Source organism: Gobio gobio (genome assembly GCF_949357685.1).
Source record: "Gobio gobio genome assembly, chromosome: 17".
Taxonomy (NCBI): domain Eukaryota; kingdom Metazoa; phylum Chordata; class Actinopteri; order Cypriniformes; family Gobionidae; genus Gobio; species Gobio gobio.
In genome coordinates, this window is record NC_137110.1 from 39,926,498 (window position 1) to 39,947,854 (window position 21,357).

A 21,357-nucleotide genomic window follows, 5' to 3' on the forward strand; every position below is an offset into this window, starting at 1 on the left:
TCTCCACCTTCAGCAAGAGCTGGTATTTGGTGATTCTCTGAACGGGCTTGATCAGGTATGATGAGATTGAATTGGCCAGCCCATGTCTCCGCTGTATCTCCTGTGAGAAACCGAAGAAAACAATAATCCTGTGGTTATAAAACTGTGGTAATTGCTAAACAAACAAACCAAAAAAACAGGGAAAACTTTTCTGGTCTAAGCTGGTCTGTCTGAAAAAAAGTACCCAAAATCCCTTGAAACAGACCTGTTTAACCATGCTGGAAGACCAGCTAACCACCCTAGACTTGTTTAAGCAAGTTTTTTTTATCACTGCATTAATGGAGTATTAAAAACAGAAAACTTTAGCCCCTTTCGCACATACAGGGCCCTAACATACTAGCAAGTATCATACTAGCAAGTGTTTTTGCTAGTTTCAACCTGACGCAATTATCATATTATCACACACAGGGACGCGCAACAGCACACAAACATGCCAAATATTAAAAAATAAAAGGATTACAATGTAAAAGATATTATTGTGTAGGCTACATAAAGATAAAAATGGCTACGTCATAATGGATAGTCCTTGCATGTATCAGAATTACCTATTTGCAGTAATGAGCAATTTGCTACTTATTTGACTAATCATGGCAAACTGACACGTCAGGTTAGGGGTGTCTATATTCTGCCATGTAAATAGCGAATCTGTCATGGTGCAAGCGCAGCTGGCTTTTAAAGGGAATGTGAGATGAGACTCTGATTGGTTTATTGCACGTTATGCCCAAAACACACCCATTACTCATTAAGAGAATAAGGACAACCCTAGTGCCCTTGCGCCTTTTGCGCTTTAGACCATGAGCTTAGACCGTTAAAAAATAGGGCTCATAGTCTTCACTGGTAAAGTACCATTTAGAGATCATGAGTGAACAGGACCTTTTCAGAAATACAGCTAAATCAGTTCTAGCAATTTTCCTGTATGAGAAATTGTAACATTACCTGTAAATTACTGGTACGGTGCTGTGTGTAAACAAAAAATAGCAGGATTACCGGTATGAGCACATACGAGGGCAAAGCGTGCTGGTGTAAAAAGTCTGCTTTGGGCCAATCATATAACTCTGTTTACAGTAAGCTATAGAGCTTTCAATTGCATTTCTATGGAAACAAGCACTAGACGGATATCTGACAGTTGCACTGTCGCGCATTCAAGACCCTAAACTTTATTCCATTTATTGGTGCTGTGGCTCTGCAGTTACTATTGTGTACTATAGTAAATGCAGTACTGTTAAAGAGCAAAAACACTTTCTGTGTGATCATCCCCTGACGCCTGTCACTCAGAAGTAAAAAAAAAAAAGACAGATAGTGAAACTGAAGAGCCCAGCTAACTAAAGGGGGGGTCTAATGCTACCTCATGCATTCTGACTTATTTACAATGTTAAAGAGTAGGATTCTCATGCTAAACATGACCAAAATCAGTTGGACGTATGACGGAGTATTTATGTGCCAAATTCTACGTTTTTTTCGAGTATGGCCCTGCATGACTTCATAAAGGGCGGAATTGCTTGTATGGGCACTTCTCCCGGATGAGCGTGTGTGCATGTAAACCCGAGCGAGAGCAAGAGCATGCCCATCAACGAGTTTCGGAAGCTGTCGGCAGCGCTGTCATTTTGTTTTTAGACCACAAAATCAACAATTTCACTAAAGAAGTGTGTTTTTGGTTGTGGGGGAAAGATAACCTTGTTCAGCTTCTTAAATAACCCAGTGTTAAGGAAACAGTGGATGTAGTTTGTTTTTCCAGAGCAGCAACAGAGTTCTGCAAGTGTGTTTGTTTGTTCCCTGTCACGAGTCGAAACCACTGGGGGTGAGTGAAACTGCATCAAATTTCTGTGTTTTGCCGCGTAAGTGCATATAATGTAAACAACACAGACGTATAGTGAATCAAAAGTTATCCAGGAATAATGCAATGATGTATTGTGTGTGTGTGTGTGTGTGTGCGCAGTACCGTCGCAAGGGCTATGCTAAGTGTGCGACCGCACAGGGCCTCGCAAAGTAAAGTGACAGCTGACTTGATGTAAAAGCCGACAGTTAAAGTTTATGTTTTTGTCCTTCAAAATACTATAATGGTTAAAAAGACACAGCTAAAAATGTGTATCACAATGCTGTATTATTCTGCTTGTTAAAAACTGTATTAGGCTATGCAGTAACTATAGGCTACAATATTTCTCTTTGCGTGAGACTGTGTGTGTGACAGTGATTCATGCGCGTATACATGTCAGTTAGCAGGCATCGCACCTCAAGTTCGTAGAGAGCTTTAATCAGTCCATTCAAATTTGATTTTGGCTGCCGCTGAAATGGGTTAAACCATAGATATTTCGCTACCTAAGAAGTTCAAGTAAATAGGCTATAGAAACGCACGCTCATTGAAGGATGTGCATTTATTGCATGGACGGAGAAAGCAGGACGCCTGCATTTCAGCTGACGTACGCACAAAAGGTTTTTTATTTAACACTATAAAGGGACCCACTTTATATTAGGTGGCCTTAACTACTATGTACTAACATTTGAATTAATCATTTGATACAATGCACTTATTGTGTACATACATGTCATTACATTGTACTTACATTTTTAAATAAACCTGCATGTAATTACATCTGTAATTAATTTCTGTAGTTACATTTGTAAATACACAGTTGACACTTCCCTTACACCTAATCCTACCCTGAAACTTACCCATACCACCACACCTGTCCCTAACCCTTCCCGTATCCCACCTCAATATCAGCAAAAGTGTTTTGCAATACAATATAAACACAGTAAGTACATTGTACTTATTTTTTGATTAAGTACATAGTAGTTAAGGCCACCTAAAATAAAGTGGGACCCTATAAGGTTAAATAACCATATAGCCTAACTATTACACACCTTTCGGAGCATCAGTGCCGCAGAACGAGTAAAGCCTACAGGCTACTCTATCTCTAGACGTTTTAAACGTTTTTAAATATGAAAACTGCAAAAAGCAATTAAATAGTCACACATCCATTTAGCGCTTGTTCACAGAGGAAAACAACTGAACAACAGAGCTGGTTGTTCTCTCTCTACTGTTTGTTTATTTTACTGACTGAGAAATGGCTTCAGATGATTCAGTGAGAGAGCAGTCCAAACTCATTCAAGTGGATTCAGGCCGTTTTGCGAACGCGTTTGACCCATTCATAATTTACAACATTTAAAGGAACTGTATGTAAGAAATGTATTTCAATTAATCATAAAATGGCCCTGATATGTCACTAGACATTATGAAATCATGTTAATTTCAAATACTTATATCACTGACAACAGTTGTCCGGCCAGGATATTGTCATTTTAAATAGTGAAGTTGCAGCCCTCAACTGATGTTGATGTTGACATGTTGTGTTTTGGCCTGAAGCGCCACCCTCCACCTAAATACCAATCACAAAGTCAGTAGTGTTTCGGCATCCGGGTTGCCAGCTCTGCTCTAGTTACCACAGTTGCAGCTACAAACTTTTTGGATAAAAAATGTCTAAGGAGGGGGAGAGGGAATACACCGCTCTACAGTAATTTGAAAGTGATTGCAGTACCAGTTTTGGCCACAATCCTACATACAGTTCCTTTAAACGTCAAAATTTGCGCACTTTGCAGTTCAGGTAGCCTACAGTTTAACTTCTTGAACCTAATGCTGTTAAACTGAATGTATTTTATTTTCCCCCTTAAATATCAAAATAAAAAACTAATAATACATCACTATGGAAACAGTATACCCCCGTTAATATACCCATGGGCCTCGCACATCACGTTTGCACAGGGCCTCGCACACCCCTTGCGACGGGCCTGTGTGTGTGTATGCGCTCATGACTCTTTAGCTCCGCCCACTGCACGCCTGCACAAGCTCGGGTGTTTTCAGAAAGAATCGGTACAGCGTATCTGTCTTTTATAAATCTTTTGATAAAACTAAAGACTCTTCGGAGATATGAAGGATGCAATACTACTCTATAGGTACTCAAGATTAACATGAGATTGGCAGAAACTGTGTGACTTATGTACCCTTTAAAATTTATGTGCATGTAAAGGCAGTTGTCCCAAAACTTTTGGCAATATAGTGTAGCTTCCGCGGTATGCCTTCATACGTCATGGGGAGACGTTACGGCAATCAGAATTGAAATGGTTGCGCACGTGCTTCAGATGCAGTCACGCTGGAGCTGTCGTCATCATGACTCAGCACCTTGTTCCCCTCGTAGGGAACCATGGTTAAAGTCGTAATGAGAGATGTTTTTTTAAATGTTTTAAAAACGTGGATAATGCAAACGTTTTGGAAACATTCAATTTTCAAACATTCATTCTTCAAACATTATGGGTACATTACTTTTAAATGTTACATGAACATTCTGTAACAAGTAGTTAAAAAAAAAACATTAGATTAATATTTTTGTGTTAACATTTTGAGAACATTATTAAATACCAGATAACTTTGCTGGGAGATTAGTCAGGGAGGGTGACAGCAGCTCTCTGGCGCTCCCTGTCTGCTCTTTGAGTCGTCTCTAGCATCTCACTTCCATGCCACACAAACCTCTAAATGGAATGAGAGAAAAAAAGAGAGCCGACTCACATCGAAGAACCTCCCGGCCTGGCCCTGGATGAGCTGACTGGAGTCAGGCTTGTTTTTGCAGTAGGTGACGTACATGTGGAATTTATCAGCCTTCAGAATAAGGGGAAAAAAATAAACATATTCACTATTTATGCTGCTTATGAACATTAATACTTCACAGCTGAATTTATATTTTCGACCTTTCAAGCTTTAAATAATGATCAACAAAATACAGTTTGGGAAAATTTCCCATTTTTACAGCCTCTTAGCACACTGGTTTTTAAATATTCATATGAAGTAAACCGATGATGACTTGTCCATACTGAAAGCACAATATGTTCTCCTAACAAAGAAAATGTTGTGGAAAAAAGAAGACAATGATTCATCTGTATCTCACCCATGTGACAAAACAATGGCCCACATCTTCTGGAAGCTGTTCATAGTTTTCCAGCTCTTTCAAGAAAATGCTGCAAAAAACAAATAATGGTAAAACACAATTTGTTTTTAACACTTTAACACAAAAATATGAGTGATGAGTGTCGTCGCAAAAATAGTGTGTAGTGAGTGGTTGCCATGCTGTTGCTAAGGAGGTTGTTCCTAGTGAATGAACAATATTTGGCCATCTTGAGAATATCAGCATTGGCAGATAAACATTGATAAACATGATCATTCTGCCTTGAGTTAGTCTGAAAGGTAGAAATATTAATTTGTATTAAATATAGATTGACACTTTGCATCAGCCAACCTGCTCTTGAGAGTGTTATTTTAGTAATATTATATACTATTAAATAATGTATTAATATTCTGAATTGTTAATTTTTTTAAATAAATATATATATATATATATATATATAACATAAAATGTTATGTAATTTTAGCAAAATTTACTTTAACTTGGTTGTTAGTTGCAAAGGCACCACTTTTATGTTTTTTAACTTTAAGGTTTTCATCTATTTATAATATTTATTTTATTAATTTTGTATTTTATATTAAATAAACTCTATATTTATTATATTTTAATTATTAATATTATGTAATATTTTTCATATGTATTTATTTTTTATTTTATTTCAGCTTTATATTTATTAACAAAAGCAATCTTTACATGTTTTTTGTTTTAGCTAACATTAACAACATTACTTCTCATGTGCAAAGATGGAAGTATGTAAGTGCCATACTTTATGGTGGAAATGCGCCAGCTAAGCAACTGCCATTGAGAAGAATGGGAATGCTAAGAAATCAGAAGCATTTCTCCAGGTATTACAGATCTCCTACTAATTTCTCGCATGCTTACACAGACCATCAAAGTGACAGCTTTACAGCTAAGCTATAGCGCATATGCAAATCAATGGACATAAACTTGGAAATAAAACCTGTTTGAAAACATACTTGTTGTGGAATTCATAAATCTCCTGAATATTCCCAAAGATCACATGTTCCTTATTCGCAATTCCAGATGGGATCTCTGCACCGCTCGTCATTTCCCAGTGAAAAGTCTGCACATAAAAGCACAAGGGAGGTTAGTTCATCCTTAGTTCCCAACATTTCATGCAAAGTACAGTACATAACTACGCAGCCTTGGATTACTGTTGAAATCAAAAGCCATGACTGTCTGAGATCACTAAGAAAACCTCTAAAGCTTCTCTTTGGCAGAAGAAACACTCTCACCTCCAAACACTCCTGTAGGTCTCGTACATAAGCTCTTTCTGTCTGGAGCAGCTCAGCCATAATATACCTACAGAGAGACCAAAACGCCCCACTGAAAGCCCAGCAAATTACAGACATTCAAATGCAAAGAACGTCTGAGACAGCACTTCATAACACAAAGCTAATTCCTCTAGGAAATGATTTAGATTAAAAAGGATTTTGTGTGAAGAAGAAGCTATTGATGCTGTGATTTAGTTTGGGACTATCGGCTTAACCTGTGCACAGGAAGCTGGCTTCTGAGTCATATTTAAAATCTTCATCACTCACTCTTTCTTTCTGGCAGATTTCTTCTTTTCCTCGTTAACTTCATGGTCAGGGTCGTTGAGGTTGACCTCTGGGTCAGTGTGGGTCAGGCTGGCGGGAATAATGTCTAGCTCCAGATCTTTATTGTCCTGTTGGAGAGGTCAAGAGGGAATACTGAAAATTGCAGTATGTTTTTAATCTAAACTTTTGATTCCTCATGATATGATCCTTTAAAACATTATAAACAGTTGAACAGATTTATTTATAAATATAAGTATAAATAACTTTTATATTAAATCAAAGAATCCTGGGGGGAAAAAGTATCACAGTTTCCACAAAAGAATTAAGCAGCACAACCGTTTTCAACATTGAAAATAATAAGAAATGTTACTTTAATATGCAAAAGTCTTCACAGGGCATCTTAAAAATGAAGCACTCATGGTGTGAGGCACTGAAAAACCATGACATGCACTGCAATTGTCAAAGACATCCATCTGACACATATGAATATAGACGCGCGTCCTGTTTTTGCAGAGTTATTTTGTTAATTTTTAAAACATATTTTGTTGATCCTGCAAAAACATTCCTGTCTGAAACTTTAATCCTAACCATATCCCTACTCTAAACCTAACGCTACCCATAAGTTATCCCTAAAGTCAGAGGGAAATGATAAGTGAATAACACTGATGTAAAGGAACCTAACCCTGGTTGTAAACCTAAACTTGAGATGAACTGTAAACTTGTCCCTAAAATCTGATTGGTTGATTGAAAGATGTTGATTCAGGAACATGTTGCACTTGGTGAAATCAGGTTCTGTTTCTGCTTCAAGTGTTTTTAAGCTTTTGATCTAACCTTTTGATTCCTCATGATATAAGATTATGCTTTATAAATGTATTAAATAATACATGAAATAAAGAATAAATGCAGGATACATTTCCTAAAAGAAACAAAATGGCTTTGCTTGGCATCTCACCTCGGAACACACTCCCAGCGTTCGATCCAAGTTGCAGCGGTACTGACCCATCCGCATGGAGAAGTCTCGGTACCGTCTGTCCACCGTGGACACCCACCTCTTGAGCTCGGTCACATGGACATGCCCTTTCTCCACCAAACTACCAGCTAGCTGGATCAAGAGCTTCACCTTCTCCTGCGTTTGCTGAAGGAGAAGAACCAGCATCAGGTCTGAGTGAACAAATGCATTTGTCTAAACGTGCAGAGCTCAAACCACAATCAAACACAGGTCTTTGGTTGTTTGGACCACTTTTATAACATGTTTGGCCAGGATATTCTTCATAAAAATTCTCCTTTTGTGTTCAACAAAAGCATTCAAGTTTGGAACAACATGAGAGTGAATGATTTTTTAAAATAATCGCTATTAATGACTGATTGTTGTCATTGTTTTTACCTTAGCGGACACACGGAAATCTTCATACTCTTTTAGTAGTTCCTGAGCTTTTTCGCTGGTATCAGCAGGCGATGTGTGTGTGGATAGAAAATATTCTCCTGTCTCCTGTAACCAGTCAATGGCCTGTGTAGAGGGCACAGTTTTAAAAAGGTAAACGTCATTTCATGTTTTTATTCACAATCACTCCTCTCATTAGACAAGCATATTTCCATGTTGTACAAGATAAATGTTTAACTCATGTTTTACACATAAAGTTCCTAACCCTTGTGAAAAAGAAACTGTACTTGCAGAAATAAATGCCACTTAAGTGCACTTAAAGAGGATACACTTTCATGACTAAGTTGCCCACTTAAGTTCACTTAAAAAGTACACTTTGCAATAATGTCAAATTAAAAGTTTTACTTTAAAGCATATTTGAAATCATTGTTTTCATTATCTTTTGTTGTGCTTTAAAGAATCACTTATGCGTTGACTAACATACTATTGTAGTGTAGTACGTTATTTGATATTACATTTAATACATTTTAAATGTGCAAAATTGCAACTTCATCATCACAAATGTACAATTACATATATATTTAAAGGTGTGGTATGTAGGATTGACTGCTAGTGGTCGAAATAGGTACTGGAGTACAGATTCAAAATATTGGAGATCGTTGTTTCCCCCGACCAGCTTGTGGACACGCAACAGGAACAAGCGCAATTGACTATGAAAGCCACACTTTAAGTTGATGAGTTGATTTATCCACATTTTAATATGCTCTTGTTCACAGAGATTTTTAGATGGATGCCGAGGCTTTTTAATTTGGGTAGAATCTGCGATCTCTGACCCAGTTTGTTTGCTGGCTTCCATGGCAGCAATACGCTGCGTTTTCTGCCAACTGGCAACCTGTGGTGGCGAAATACTATAGAGTAAACAGACCAAAACAAAAACAGACATTCCGACACAGAATGCAATCACAGGACGGCGTTGACAACAATTTTCTGCGCTCCTCTCTGTGCGCGATCTTCACGTGATGTGCGAGCTAATGTCTGAGTGTTCGTGTGTCACAATATATCAGGCATTAGTTCAACATAATACACATCTGATGGTCTAAAATCGCTTCAATGTTCAAACTGGCAGGCCTTAAAACACATACAAATGACAAGGTTTTGTGAGGACGCAAGTGAAGGTGATCTGGCTTCAGGCACGCACATTGTTAGAGACACGACACGGCTCGGCTCTCTGTGTCACAGAAAAAAGCTCATGAGCACTGAACGGAGAAGTTTTCCATAACGTTGTTCTTGAATAGTACACAATCGCTTTAATGTTCAAACTGGCAAGCCTTTAAACGCATTTAATTGACAAACTTCATGAGGACGCAAGTGAAAGTGATCTGGCTTCGGGGCTTCCGCGCGCCATCTCTGTGTGTGTATCAGCGCATATAAGAACAGCATTAACTTACCTGTATAAACTGTGTAAAACTATAAACAAAGATAACTGCTCCTGAATATTTCCGTGTGCCTGCAAACTGCACTTGATGTGACTGACGGAGCGGAGTCACGTGACTAAAACCGAAATAATCGACAAGGGAAAATGACGTCGGTTAGAGGTTCTAAATTTCGGTTTCGATTACTTTTCGATTAATCGTCATGCCCTATTTGAAAGTATGCTAAAGTGTAGCTCTTTTTTTACAAGGGAAGACAAAACCAAAATGTTAGTGAATACTTCAACACATTTGCCTGTATGAAACTCCCACACTCACCTGTTTGGCGTGTCGTTCAAACAGAACATACTGTTGGCACTGGTCTAAGCGTCTTTTTTTCATTGTCCAGAAATGAAGGACACGGTTTTCCCTCTGTAGCAGCTCACTCAGAATGGCTAAACATAAGAAAACACACAAGACAACATCAACACAGTTACAAACATTCAGGCACAATCGCATATAGACATATTTTGCAGGTATAATGCCTTTAAGTAGTCCTGACCTTTGACTTGGGACTCAGTAGCTCGATTGTGGGTGGCGACCCCAGGCATGCTCACATTGTTTCGATGGATGTATTTGAGAAAGACCTCTGCGTTACGACGTGCTAAAGTACATGCCTAAAACCAGAGAAATAAAACAGTCAGTGCACATAAACTGTACACTAACTTCATCATTTACTGTGTTGATAGAAACTGAAGTTTTGGGAGTGTTGATGAAAGATGGATAGTGATCCATTCTTTATTACAAATGAAAATATGTTTTACATGCTGTGACCTATTTTAAATGACACATATGTGGTCACATATGGTGAAATTTTGCTGCAGGTGCAGTTTTTAAAAATATAAAAAAGACAAATTGGTGAGAGAGCTGATGAGCTTCTGTTGTTGCAGGTGTTTAAGTCTGTGTTTGTGTGTGTGTGTGTGTGTTTGTGTGTGTGTGTGTGTGTGTGTGTGTGTGTGTGTGTGTGTGTGTGTGTGAGGTGTACCTTGAGAAAGGCTTCTTTCTGCTCCAGGTGTTTGTTGATGAGAGGGCTGACGTGGTCAGTCTCTGCCATTGAGCCCAATTTATCATGACCTCCGCACCAGTCCTCCTCTCTCCTGTACTCCAGTTCCAGACTCTCCAACACATTACATACCTGAGGTGGACATACACTATGTTACACACACAGTAGCATCACAAAGCTTAATTTAAGTCTCTGTACTGTTTAAAGTGGTCAGTCAGAAAGCAGGGTGGCGAATCACAGATATAACGGTAATATATGTAATATAATACAATTTAATGACAGGAAAGAAACATATATTGGCACCATTAAATGAAAAATAAAACATTTGACAAAAAAATCTAATAATAGAATGTACTTTCAGAAGATATTGGAACTGACACTAGGGGGAGCTAACATTTCTGTTAAGTGAGCATGATTATTGGGTGATAATATAAAAATATACAAATCAATGTACCTTTATGGCAAGTCGTTCTTCAATGCCAATGGCTCTTTTATCTCAGAGGTTCTCATGTGAGGTGCTAGCAGCTAGCAAATGCATACGGGCTCTAGGGAGATTTCTATGAACTGAGTTTTATTTATGAGGAATTTTTTGGTTTTTAAAAATGGAGCATACTTTATTATCACAGGTTAGACTAATATACACTACCATTTAAAAGTTTGGGGTCAGTAAGATTTTATTTATTAATTTAATAATTAATTAATTATTTATTTCGAAAGAAAGTAATACTTTTATTCAGCAAAGATGTCTTAAACTGACCAAAAAGTGACACAAATATTTAAAATAAAACAGCATTCTGAACTTTCTATTCATCAAAAAATCATGGACAAAATGTATTAATTTCCACAAAATAATTAAACATCACCCATTTTCTTCAACATTGTTTTTACCTTTAACATATTAAATTGCAATAATATTTCACAATATACATTTTTTACTGTATTTTTGATCAAAATAAATGCAGCCTCTATGAGCGTAAGAGATTTTTTTCAAAAACATAAAAAAAAAATACTGACCCCAGATTTTTGAACGGTAGTGTATAAAATATACAGCTTTTCTTGCCACCAAAATATTGCTTGAAATGAAGGCTACAACTCAAAGGTGAACTCAATGTATATTGCAAAAGGGGTCTTGAAATTTTCAAATGAACTACTAAAAACCTTACAGGGCATCATAAAAATGCAGTGCTCATGGTGAGAGGCACTAAAAATACATGACATTTACTGCAATGGCCACAGATATCCATCTGATTCCCAGGTACATAGACAGAGAATTAAAAGTGGAATTTATGAATCTACAATAAAGGCTGATAACCCATTTAAACTGAAATGTCCAGGTTTATCGCTAGTTCACATTCTCAACCACAATCTCAGCCAACACTTGTTGGCATTGATACCATCGCATACTCCATTGCAACCAACCTGTTCAGATGTCTTGTAGAAGGCCACAGAGGCATTAACCAGCTTTAATCTGTCCTCCATCTTCAGCATGAGGGTTTGCCAGTGCAGGGCCACGGTCTCGGCGCAGGCCCGGACAGCGTCTGGGTCATAGTGACCCGCCTGCAACAGCAGCTCCGCCCTCTGCTGGAGCTGAAGGGCGCTCTGGTGGGTGCGCTGGAGGGAGTCGGCGTGGAGCAGAGACTGTGGGCAAAGACAGGGGCTTTCAAGAAGGGCTAATGAAATGGAAGCTGACATTAACAAGTATGTCACTCACTTTGAAAAAACAAAACAACAAAAACATGTCTTGAGAGTGATGTAGCCTAGTAGAATGTAATTAGAATGAAAATCAATATATGGGGGCAAAAATGTCCCCTATGAGTATTTCTGTAATATAGTTAAGCAATATAACACAAACAAGCATGCTATTTTTTCCAGAATATCAGCACGATTGCAAATTAGATATTGATTTTATACAACAGTTCAATAAACAACAAGTTAATATTGTGAGTTACAAAATTCTGAATTTATTGATTGAATGTATGCATGCATCATCTTATGTCAAATTCTTACATCTAAGGTTAGAAAAACATGCCCTTTTAAATGTAAAAGTGCCTTAGGAAATAAATTGAATGTAGCAAATATCACCCCTTAATGAAAAAGTTTTGTCTCTACTGTAAACAGATAACTTAAACCAACCAATGTACAGGCAAAAAATAAAATAAATAAAAATAAAATTGGTAAATTATCGTTGTTAACAAAATTCCAGAAAATATAGACATCAAGAATTTGCTCATTTTTAATTCTTGAGGTGTACCTAAATTAAGTTTGTCTGCCAGGACCGCAGAAGAGGCGGGTAAGGTCACGGAGGGGCTCCAAAGGAGGTTAATGAAGACACGATCAGTTAGACGGTGAAGCAAAATCCGATGCTTTCACAAGAGCACATGCTGGATGATTAAAAAACTAGCAGCCTAATTTTGCACATTTGTTTGGCATCACAAATATGAGTTGATGAAAAGTGGTACTTGGCCTGAAAACTTTGAGAACCACTGCTGTAGATGATTAAAACATATATTTGTCGGAAGGGAAAGTTTGGCCAATGCTCAGCACTGACTTCCTTTGATTTAGAGGCTGTCGTTAGTCGAGAATTATACGCTGCAATTTGCTGAATTAAAACTCGTCTTCATTTCGGGCTAATGCGCTCCTTACTGCTTATAAAGTTGCTGAGTAATTGTTTTCTTTTCTAAACTCAGAAAAAAATCAACTCAGCTGCTTGGTATTCCATGTCTTTGATGAATATAACGAAGGGGGGCATTATAATTTATAGGTCAATTTATCTTCTGTTTATGATAGATTATAACAATAATGAGAACCCCTCTAATATTCCCCAAAATTTGTTTATTACCACCTGCAGGGTTAAATAAATAATCTGTTTTAGATTAGCAGAAAAAAAATCCTAATTGCAGGTAATGGTGTACACAAGGTTTAATATTTAATATTAATGTTCATATTACAGCATATTGGAGCCTCATGACGCTGCCTCCTGCTGCATCTATTAAGGAAAATGTGTGTGTGTGTGTACCTCAATGGCGAGCTGGAACTGTTCATGCTCTCTCTGAAGTTGTTCCGCCTCAGACAGGGAACCAGCATTCGCCGTGCTCGCCGTCAGCATGGATTCACCATTACGGATCCAACCCAGCACCTGCACAGATCATCATATAAATGTAAATGCACACACATGGCCATGTGACAAAACAGGCTATAGAAGTGAAATTAATTACTTTGGATTAATCTGTTTACATATTCATTTAGGTTTTGGACCAGCCTGCTTTTGCCATTTTCTGATAAAATTTGAGAAATGTGTGTTTTCCTCGCTGTAACTCAATGTCTTAACACTGTCATATAATAAATATTTGCAAATCTAGGATTCAATTATAAATTCATACTATAGGATGGCTCCAAACCGATTTTCAGCTCTATTGAATTGTTGCCACTGTCAGTAGCTATTTTGTTTTACTGGTGTTGTTAGCTAACAAGAGATACTTCAAATGTCGTGCATATATGTATGTGTGTGTGTGTGTATATATATATATATATATAATACACACACACACACACACACACACACACACACACACACACACACACACACACACACACACACACACACACACACACACACATACAGAGTCAAACCAATCAACCAATCAGCTGTCAGCTGTTAAAAAGTACACAATTAGATAATACCAATTTAATTCCCAAGCAATGCTTAATTTTGTTCAGTCTGTGGTGTAAAAGGTCACATTAGCAATTAAAGAAAAAACACTTGAGCAAAACATGGTCAGGTCAAAGTTTCTGAATAATTTTGGCCCCCCATTTTTATCAATTTTACTGGTAGTCCACTGTATGAAGAATTTTTAGGTATAATATGTCACAGTTTACTTTATTTTGCTGTACAAACTTACATAAATTAACAATATTTATGTAAATAAATATACCGATCAGGCATAACATTATGACCTAATATTGTGTTGGTCTCCCTTTTGCTGCCAAAACAGCCCTGACTCGTCGAGGCATGGATTCCACTAGATCCCTGAAGGTGTGTTGTGGTATCTGGCACCAAGATGTTAGCAGCAGGTCCTTTAAATCCTGTAAGTTGCAAGGTGGAGCCTCCATGGATTGGACTCAGCAAATCCAACAGATGCTCGATTGGATTGAGATCTGGGGAATTTGGAGGCCAAGTCAACACCTCAAACTCGTTGTTGTGCTCCTCAAACCATTCCTGAACCATTTTTGCTCTGTGGCAGGGCGCATTATCCTTCTGAAAGACGCCACAGCCACCAGGGAATACCGTTTCCATGAAAAGGTGTACATGGTCTGCAACAATGCTTAGGTAGGTGGTGTGTGTCAAAGTAGCATCCACATGGATGGCAGGACCCAAGGTTTCCCAGCAGAACATTGCCCAAAGCATCACACTGCCTCCACCGGCTTGCCTTCTTCCCATAGTGCATCCTGGTGCCATGTGTTCCCCAGGTAAGCGACGCACACACACCCGGCCATCCACGTGATGTAAAAGAAAACGTTATTAATCAGACTAGGCCACCTTCTTCTATGGCTCCGTGGTCCAGTTCTGATGCTCACGTGCCCACTGTGGGAGCTTTCGGCAGTGGACAGGGGTCAGCGGCTGTGCAGCCACATACACAACAAACTGTGATGCACTGTGTATTCTGACACCTTTCTATCAGAACCAGCATTAACTTCCTGAACAATTTGCTGCCCATGACCCTGTCGCCGGTTTACCACCGTTCCTTCCTTTTTGGAAGGACCACTTTTGATGGATACTGTCCACTGCAGACCGGGAGCACCCCATAAGAGCTGCAGTTTTGGAGATACTCTGATCCAGTCGTCTAGCCATGACAATTTGGGCCTTGTCAAACTCGCTCAAATCCTTACGCTTGCCCATTTTTCCTGCTTCAAACGCATCAACTTTTGGGACAAAATGTTCACTTGCTGCCTAATATATCCCACCCACTAACAGCGGCCTTGATGAAGAGATAATCAGTGTTATTCACTTCACCTGTCAGTGGTCATAATGTTATGCCTGATCAGTGTATACATATGTGTATAAATACACATGTGTTCTATTGTTGTTCTAATGTTCTATTCCGAATCAAATTCAAAACTATTGCTGGTTTTACCTTCGACAAATTAACCTTTTATAATGAATCTTTTCCTCAGGACTGTTTTAGTATCTACTTTTATTCATTTTATTGTACTTTTTATTTATTTTTAATATGTATTAATGGTCTGAGTTCAGTAATTAAGATGATTTGCTTAAAGTTCATTCTAGTAATCATCTACAATTCACATCAAAGTGGAAATGCTGCTATTTTCCAAACTAACAGCAAACTGTTCAACGTTTCGTTCCATTTCTCAAGAATCAGTGAAATGTGCAGAAACATTAAAGCTGAGCTGGAGGGATTCCCCACTCCCACATTATGTAACACCCTGCTTACATTTGCATTAATTTTCAAAACCAAGCTGATGTTCAAGAAAGTACATATAGAAATAAGATACAATATAATTAATTAAAGAACAAAGATAAAGCTGAGAGGTCCTGAGATGACAGCACTGAAAGCAGTGCTGTCAATGAAATATTGCAAGTGAACTGACTGATTCATTTTTCTGAAATGCAGGGCTGCAGTCTGCACCCACGCACTGCCAGAGTCTGGATATGAGCGATAGTGTGTAAGTGTGTGTGTGTGTGTGTGTGTATGTGCGCTCAAAGTGTCAAAGATAAAGGCAATTAGCTGGGCACTCAGTACTCAGGGCTAATTGCATCAGTCAGAATCTTGGACATTAGGACGGCACAGGCTTTTTTCCTGAAGTAAAGTGTTCCTCATGACATTACGATGAATGTGACTTAAAGTAGGCTTTCAAAATGTGAGCATGAGTTGAGATGTAGCAATTGGTTTAAAACACACACCTGTTTGACCTCCGCCTGAAGGTGCCGTAGCTGCAAGCACTGCTCCAGACGTTTGTGTGTGTGTTCTGCGCTCACTTCCAGCTCATGCTGCTTTTCATTCAAGAACTCCAGCAGCTCTTGAACTTTTGATGCCAAATCAACATCTTTTTCTCCGGTGAGTTCCATACCTGAAAAACACACATGTATTTTAATAACGCATATCAGCATATACACATTTACACATATAAATGTGATAATAAAATGTCAATCCAAGTAGCATCTGTAAACAAATGATACTGTTTTTCTAAAATACTTGAAAAAAGTCTTCAAATACTGTTTGTGTTCTTTATGAACAGTATATTTGTACTATCATTTCATCTTTATCATCACCAAGCAAACTTTTTGTTAAATATTTTGCTTGAAAAGTGCTATACTTGTTCAGTGTTGTAGTGCTCGAGTTCACCTCAAGTCTGAGTCCAGGACGATATTTTCTATGACTAGTTGAGGCTTTAGAGTGTTTAGTTATAGCAGTGAAAGTGTGCGTCCTAAGATGCAAGTAGCTTAACCTTTAATATTTGACAACTGTTTCACAATAAAAACATTCAGCGACCAACAGTAATATCGAGTGATGCAAACTACTTGACATTTTTTATGAAATGTCACCGTTTTGACATTAAATATGACATTATTTATGTAAATCATAACTGGATTTGATGTGACAAGAACCGTTTTGCATTTTTACATATTAAGCAGAAGAAAATAAGAGTGAATGTGTGCATATATTAAAAATATATATTATTTGCAAATAGTTTACTTCAGCCCCCCACCCACCATGTCTAAGACATGCTTACGGCCTTGCTACAACCCCAGCAAACAAAAATATGTTCTGAGAACGTTTTGCTAACATTTAAATTAAGTTATTAATGTTTTCTGAATGTTTAAAATGTCTTTTTTTTAATACTTTTTTGTGTTATGCAAGCATTAAGAGAACATTTAATCTTGCAAACATTATGGGAACATTACTTTTGAATGTTCTCTGAACGTTCTGAAATAAGTAGTAACATTTAAAAAACATTACTTGAAAAATGTATAATTAACATTTTTGTGCTAACATTTTGAAAACATTATTCAAGACAAGATAGCTCTGAATGAACATGCTATTAACGTTACTGTAAGGACATTTGTTCATAACTTTGAGAGAACCTTACCAGAACATTAGCCAAAACTCCTGCCCAAACTCATGCCACTGGTTGAGATGTCTGGCTGGTCTCAATTTAAGATTGAACATTGGTCTGGGGAGTCTGCTGTGTATTTTCTACTGCACAAGAGGCGTGAAAAATGAGCATAAATTAAATGACTGTACGCAATTGGATAGTCCTTCAACCAATCAGACTACAAGAGGCGTGATCAACCGGAAACGACCCATCGTTCTCTATCCGTCATCATGTTAAACTCGCCAATAGCGCGCCAGGTGGATAAGCCAGTTTGTGATTGGTTCCCGCAAAACTGTAACAGAAGCAGTAGAAATTAATGTACAGGTTTCCGGACTGAGTTGCAGTGCGAAATCAAATCGCCGGCAGATCAGGCTGGGTTTACCCAGTCTATGGCTGGTCGGGATGCTTAAACAATCCAATCAAAGTTTTGTGCCACAGAGCCATATTTACAATTTTTGGCAGAATAAACTTGTTATTTAACTCGGTATATCAGGATGGAATACAAGAAAGTATTTAATGGGACAACACTAGGGTAAAATAGTGAATAGGGTAAAAATGTATCCAGATATCATCACACTTACCAGTTGATTAATCACAGTACATTAAGGCAACTGTTTTATATAACAAGTTTTCTTAAATGTTATGGTTAAAATCTAATTAAATAAGCACTAATATGCACACATTTCCAGAACAGAAATCTGAACATAGGATGAAGAGACTGAGAAAAAAAGCCATTTTTAGATTTACACATCTCATGTAATAGTAAAATACTTATTTTAATTGAATAATTATTTGATTAAGGATTGTTCAATTATAAAATAAAAATATGTAAGAATTATTCAATTCAATTTGATGAAATTTTACTATTACTCGAGATTCGTAAATCTTGAAAAAAGGCTTTTTTCTTTTAATTGTGCAGGTGCAGGCGTTTCGTTTTGTTGACATTCGAGTTAAACGTTTTTACAGAGGGGATTTTGGGTATCTCTTTTTATCACTCCAAAAAAAGTTAAAAACAGCTAGAGGTGTAAAAGGTGTTTTAGGAATAAAAAAATTATATAAATCAGGCAAATTATATATAAACAAATCGAAATCCCTTCAGAATGTGTTTGGACAGAATATAAAACTGGAAAGTTTGATGTTTGTAAGTGCTACCGTTGAGAAAATAGCCTTTAAAGCTACACTGTGTAACTTTTTTAGTCTATTCTTAGCTAAAAACACTTAGTTCTTTCAAAAATATATGTGCTCATTAATGTATATTTACTTCTTTCAAGTAATAAAGTATTCTCGTAAGTTTATAATATGCCATTGAAAATACATAAGGTAATGGGATCTAACGGTGGTCGCCATGTTGCCCCTCCATCTTGAAAGTACATTAGCCAAAGAGGGACATACCCGTAAATTCAAGCTTCGCCTTTCGCGTTTCACTCGATGGCACTGTACAAAATTCTCTGCCTCGCGCATGTGCGCGTCAACTTGTTCAGACTTGTCTGGTGCATGTGCAGAGAGTTTTCATCTCAGCAGCGTCCAGTAACAGAGTTATACGGAGTTTTCCTGGCTTGTTTATTCCTCAAAAGTCTGTTTTTGCTTGTGTGGTATTTCTGTGCGTTAATAACTCCGTAAGTAATAATAGTTATTGTCATTGTAGATGTGTTTCAGAGTGTGTCATCGCGTAATTCAGTTGATGTCACCTCAGAAGTATTTTTGTGTCAACATACAATAGCGTAATGCTCACCTATTTGAATAATCATTCAGTTATTTTGTTATCAACAATGTTTATTTGTTTTTAGAAAATATTTGCTTGTAATGTATATTGATGGAAATATGTATCAGGTCTGATCGGCATATTAACAATTGTTATACAGAGCGCACTGCAGTGCTAACGTTAAAGCTGCGCACACACTTTTGTAACCGGACACCGCTTGTTAGCAGCAGCAGCGGCAGCTCCGCTCCTTTTAATGCAGCTGCATTTAGCGCCTATATATGGTACAATAAGCTCTGGTTTACGGTTACATTATACAAATGTAACTTATAAGTATAGTTATACAGTTCTTAACTGTGTATGTATATTTACCATCCTTATTTGTTCTCTCACAGAAACCACATTTATGTACATATCCACGCAAACCTGTTTATGCCTTGCAATTGGATGACTGAATAAACATTACTATCATCAAAGTTCACTCTGGATTAGCTGCAGTTCTTTCTAGCCGAATAATTAGGCCAGTTGAGTTCCAACCATCCCACTGCGCACAGAATATCCCACAGGCACCGTGTCGAATGTGGACGAGGTCGAACTGGAAGCCATGTTAATCTTGGACTAAATCGGCCACCGTAGGAGTTGAAACGAAATCGGAATTGAGAAGAACAGAAACTAAAATTCACTGGATGGTCATATACCTTTTCACCACTAGATGGGGGAAAATATCACACAGTGTAGCTTTAAAGAGATGTACTCAGAGCCGGCTCTCCCTATAAGCGAACTAAGCGGCTGCTTAGGGCCCGGCCGCCACTAGGGGACCCCCTAACTACAGATTGCACTCGCCAGCGTCGCCGCAGTTTATCACGCAAGACGCTCAATTCGCGTCATTCGCACCGCGCGAAAAGCGCCTTCCGCGCCGCGGGACCTCTAGACGCGCGTCAACGCGCCTTTCCATTGACTTAACATTGAAATCAAATCACTCGCTCCAGACACTCTATTTGCGTTTGGTGTGAACGCAGCATAACGTTAGCTGTCCGTCGATTATGCTGAATCAACATTGCTTGCGCTATGGTCCAGCCGTCGGCCCCAGCTCTGGGCTACAGACCGCGTAGAGACAGACCCACCTCCTTTGAATGTATTTTCTTTTTAACAGTTAACGTTACATGACCTACACTAGTTCTGGGAAAGAAAAAACCGAAAAATCTTTGTCTCAATAGACGCTTATTACAATAAAAAAAAAGTTTAAGAACATTCGAGAGAAAGAAAGTAATAGGAAGAGAAAGAGCAATCATTTGACAGTCAAAATCAAAATTAAGTTTAAAATAAAGCGGTTAAATAGGCTACAAGCTTTTTCTTATGGTCTTAATTGAATAGGCAATTAAAGATTATTAATAAATATTAATCTATATACTATTATGAAATATTTTATATATTGTTAAGCTAAATCGCCCAGACCATTTAAATCTAAAGAAAACACAGTGTCCTCTCTGAAACATTTTTTAATGATGATCGATACAAGACACCTAAAAGCAAAATGGATTTGTGGTAAATTTTAGTAAAGAGCACTGTAAAAAAAATCAGGTCCCCAATTGAAAATTTTCTAGTGAGCGATCACATCTAAATTTTTCAGTTGGCCAAATTGAATTAATGTGAATTGATGCATTTTAATTCAATTAAAATTCAAGAAATTAAATTTGGCCAACTGAAAATTTTAGATGTGATCGCTCACTAGAAAATTTTCAATTGGGCACCTGATTTTTTTTTTACAGTGAATGCAGTCCATGCTGTGAAGGTTTAAAATATGAACAGTATGTAAGAGTAAATCAACCAATAATTAAAGAATATAATTTAACATTGGATTTCTTTTAATTTACCCTTAACATAATTGTAAAAAACTAAATGTCACTTTCTCAGGAGGAGCCATTCTTAAATATTTTGGTGGTCGTGGAGAAACATTTCATGAGGCTGACACAAGTAAATATTTCCCACTGCCTTTCTTCTGAATAGTTTTGTGCGCAACTTCAACATAGCTAATTTTCCTCTTGCCAATAAAATTTTTTGTTTTATAATCATAATTCACTATGTTGTCTAATTGTACTTTAATATTAATTTAAAATTAATGTGTTTTATCTACTCTGCATA

At 37.6% G+C, this 21,357-nt stretch overlaps 1 protein-coding gene across 3 annotated transcripts in view; it reads right to left on the bottom strand.

The window, feature by feature from the left end:
- The window catches only part of kalrnb (kalirin RhoGEF kinase b), a 134,931-nt gene that overhangs the window by 67,823 nt on the left and 45,751 nt on the right, over positions 1–21,357 (bottom strand). For 2 of the 3 annotated variants that reach the window (XM_079840705.1, XM_079840706.1), the window contains 14 exons: positions 16,324–16,490; positions 13,420–13,539; positions 11,823–12,041; positions 10,386–10,535; positions 9,903–10,017; positions 9,680–9,795; positions 7,935–8,057; positions 7,503–7,685; positions 6,554–6,678; positions 6,248–6,314; positions 5,969–6,075; positions 4,977–5,046; positions 4,601–4,690; positions 8–100 (listed from right to left, as the gene is read on the bottom strand). In XM_079840705.1, coding sequence (XP_079696831.1) covers positions 8–100; positions 4,601–4,690; positions 4,977–5,046; positions 5,969–6,075; positions 6,248–6,314; positions 6,554–6,678; positions 7,503–7,685; positions 7,935–8,057; positions 9,680–9,795; positions 9,903–10,017; positions 10,386–10,535; positions 11,823–12,041; positions 13,420–13,539; positions 16,324–16,490 — 1,745 coding nt within the window. Of the gene's footprint in view, positions 1–7; positions 101–4,600; positions 4,691–4,976; positions 5,047–5,968; positions 6,076–6,247; positions 6,315–6,553; positions 6,679–7,502; positions 7,712–7,934; positions 8,058–9,679; positions 9,796–9,902; positions 10,018–10,385; positions 10,536–11,822; positions 12,042–13,419; positions 13,540–16,323; positions 16,491–21,357 lie in introns of those variants that run through there. The other variant, XM_079840707.1, reaches the window with a different exon arrangement.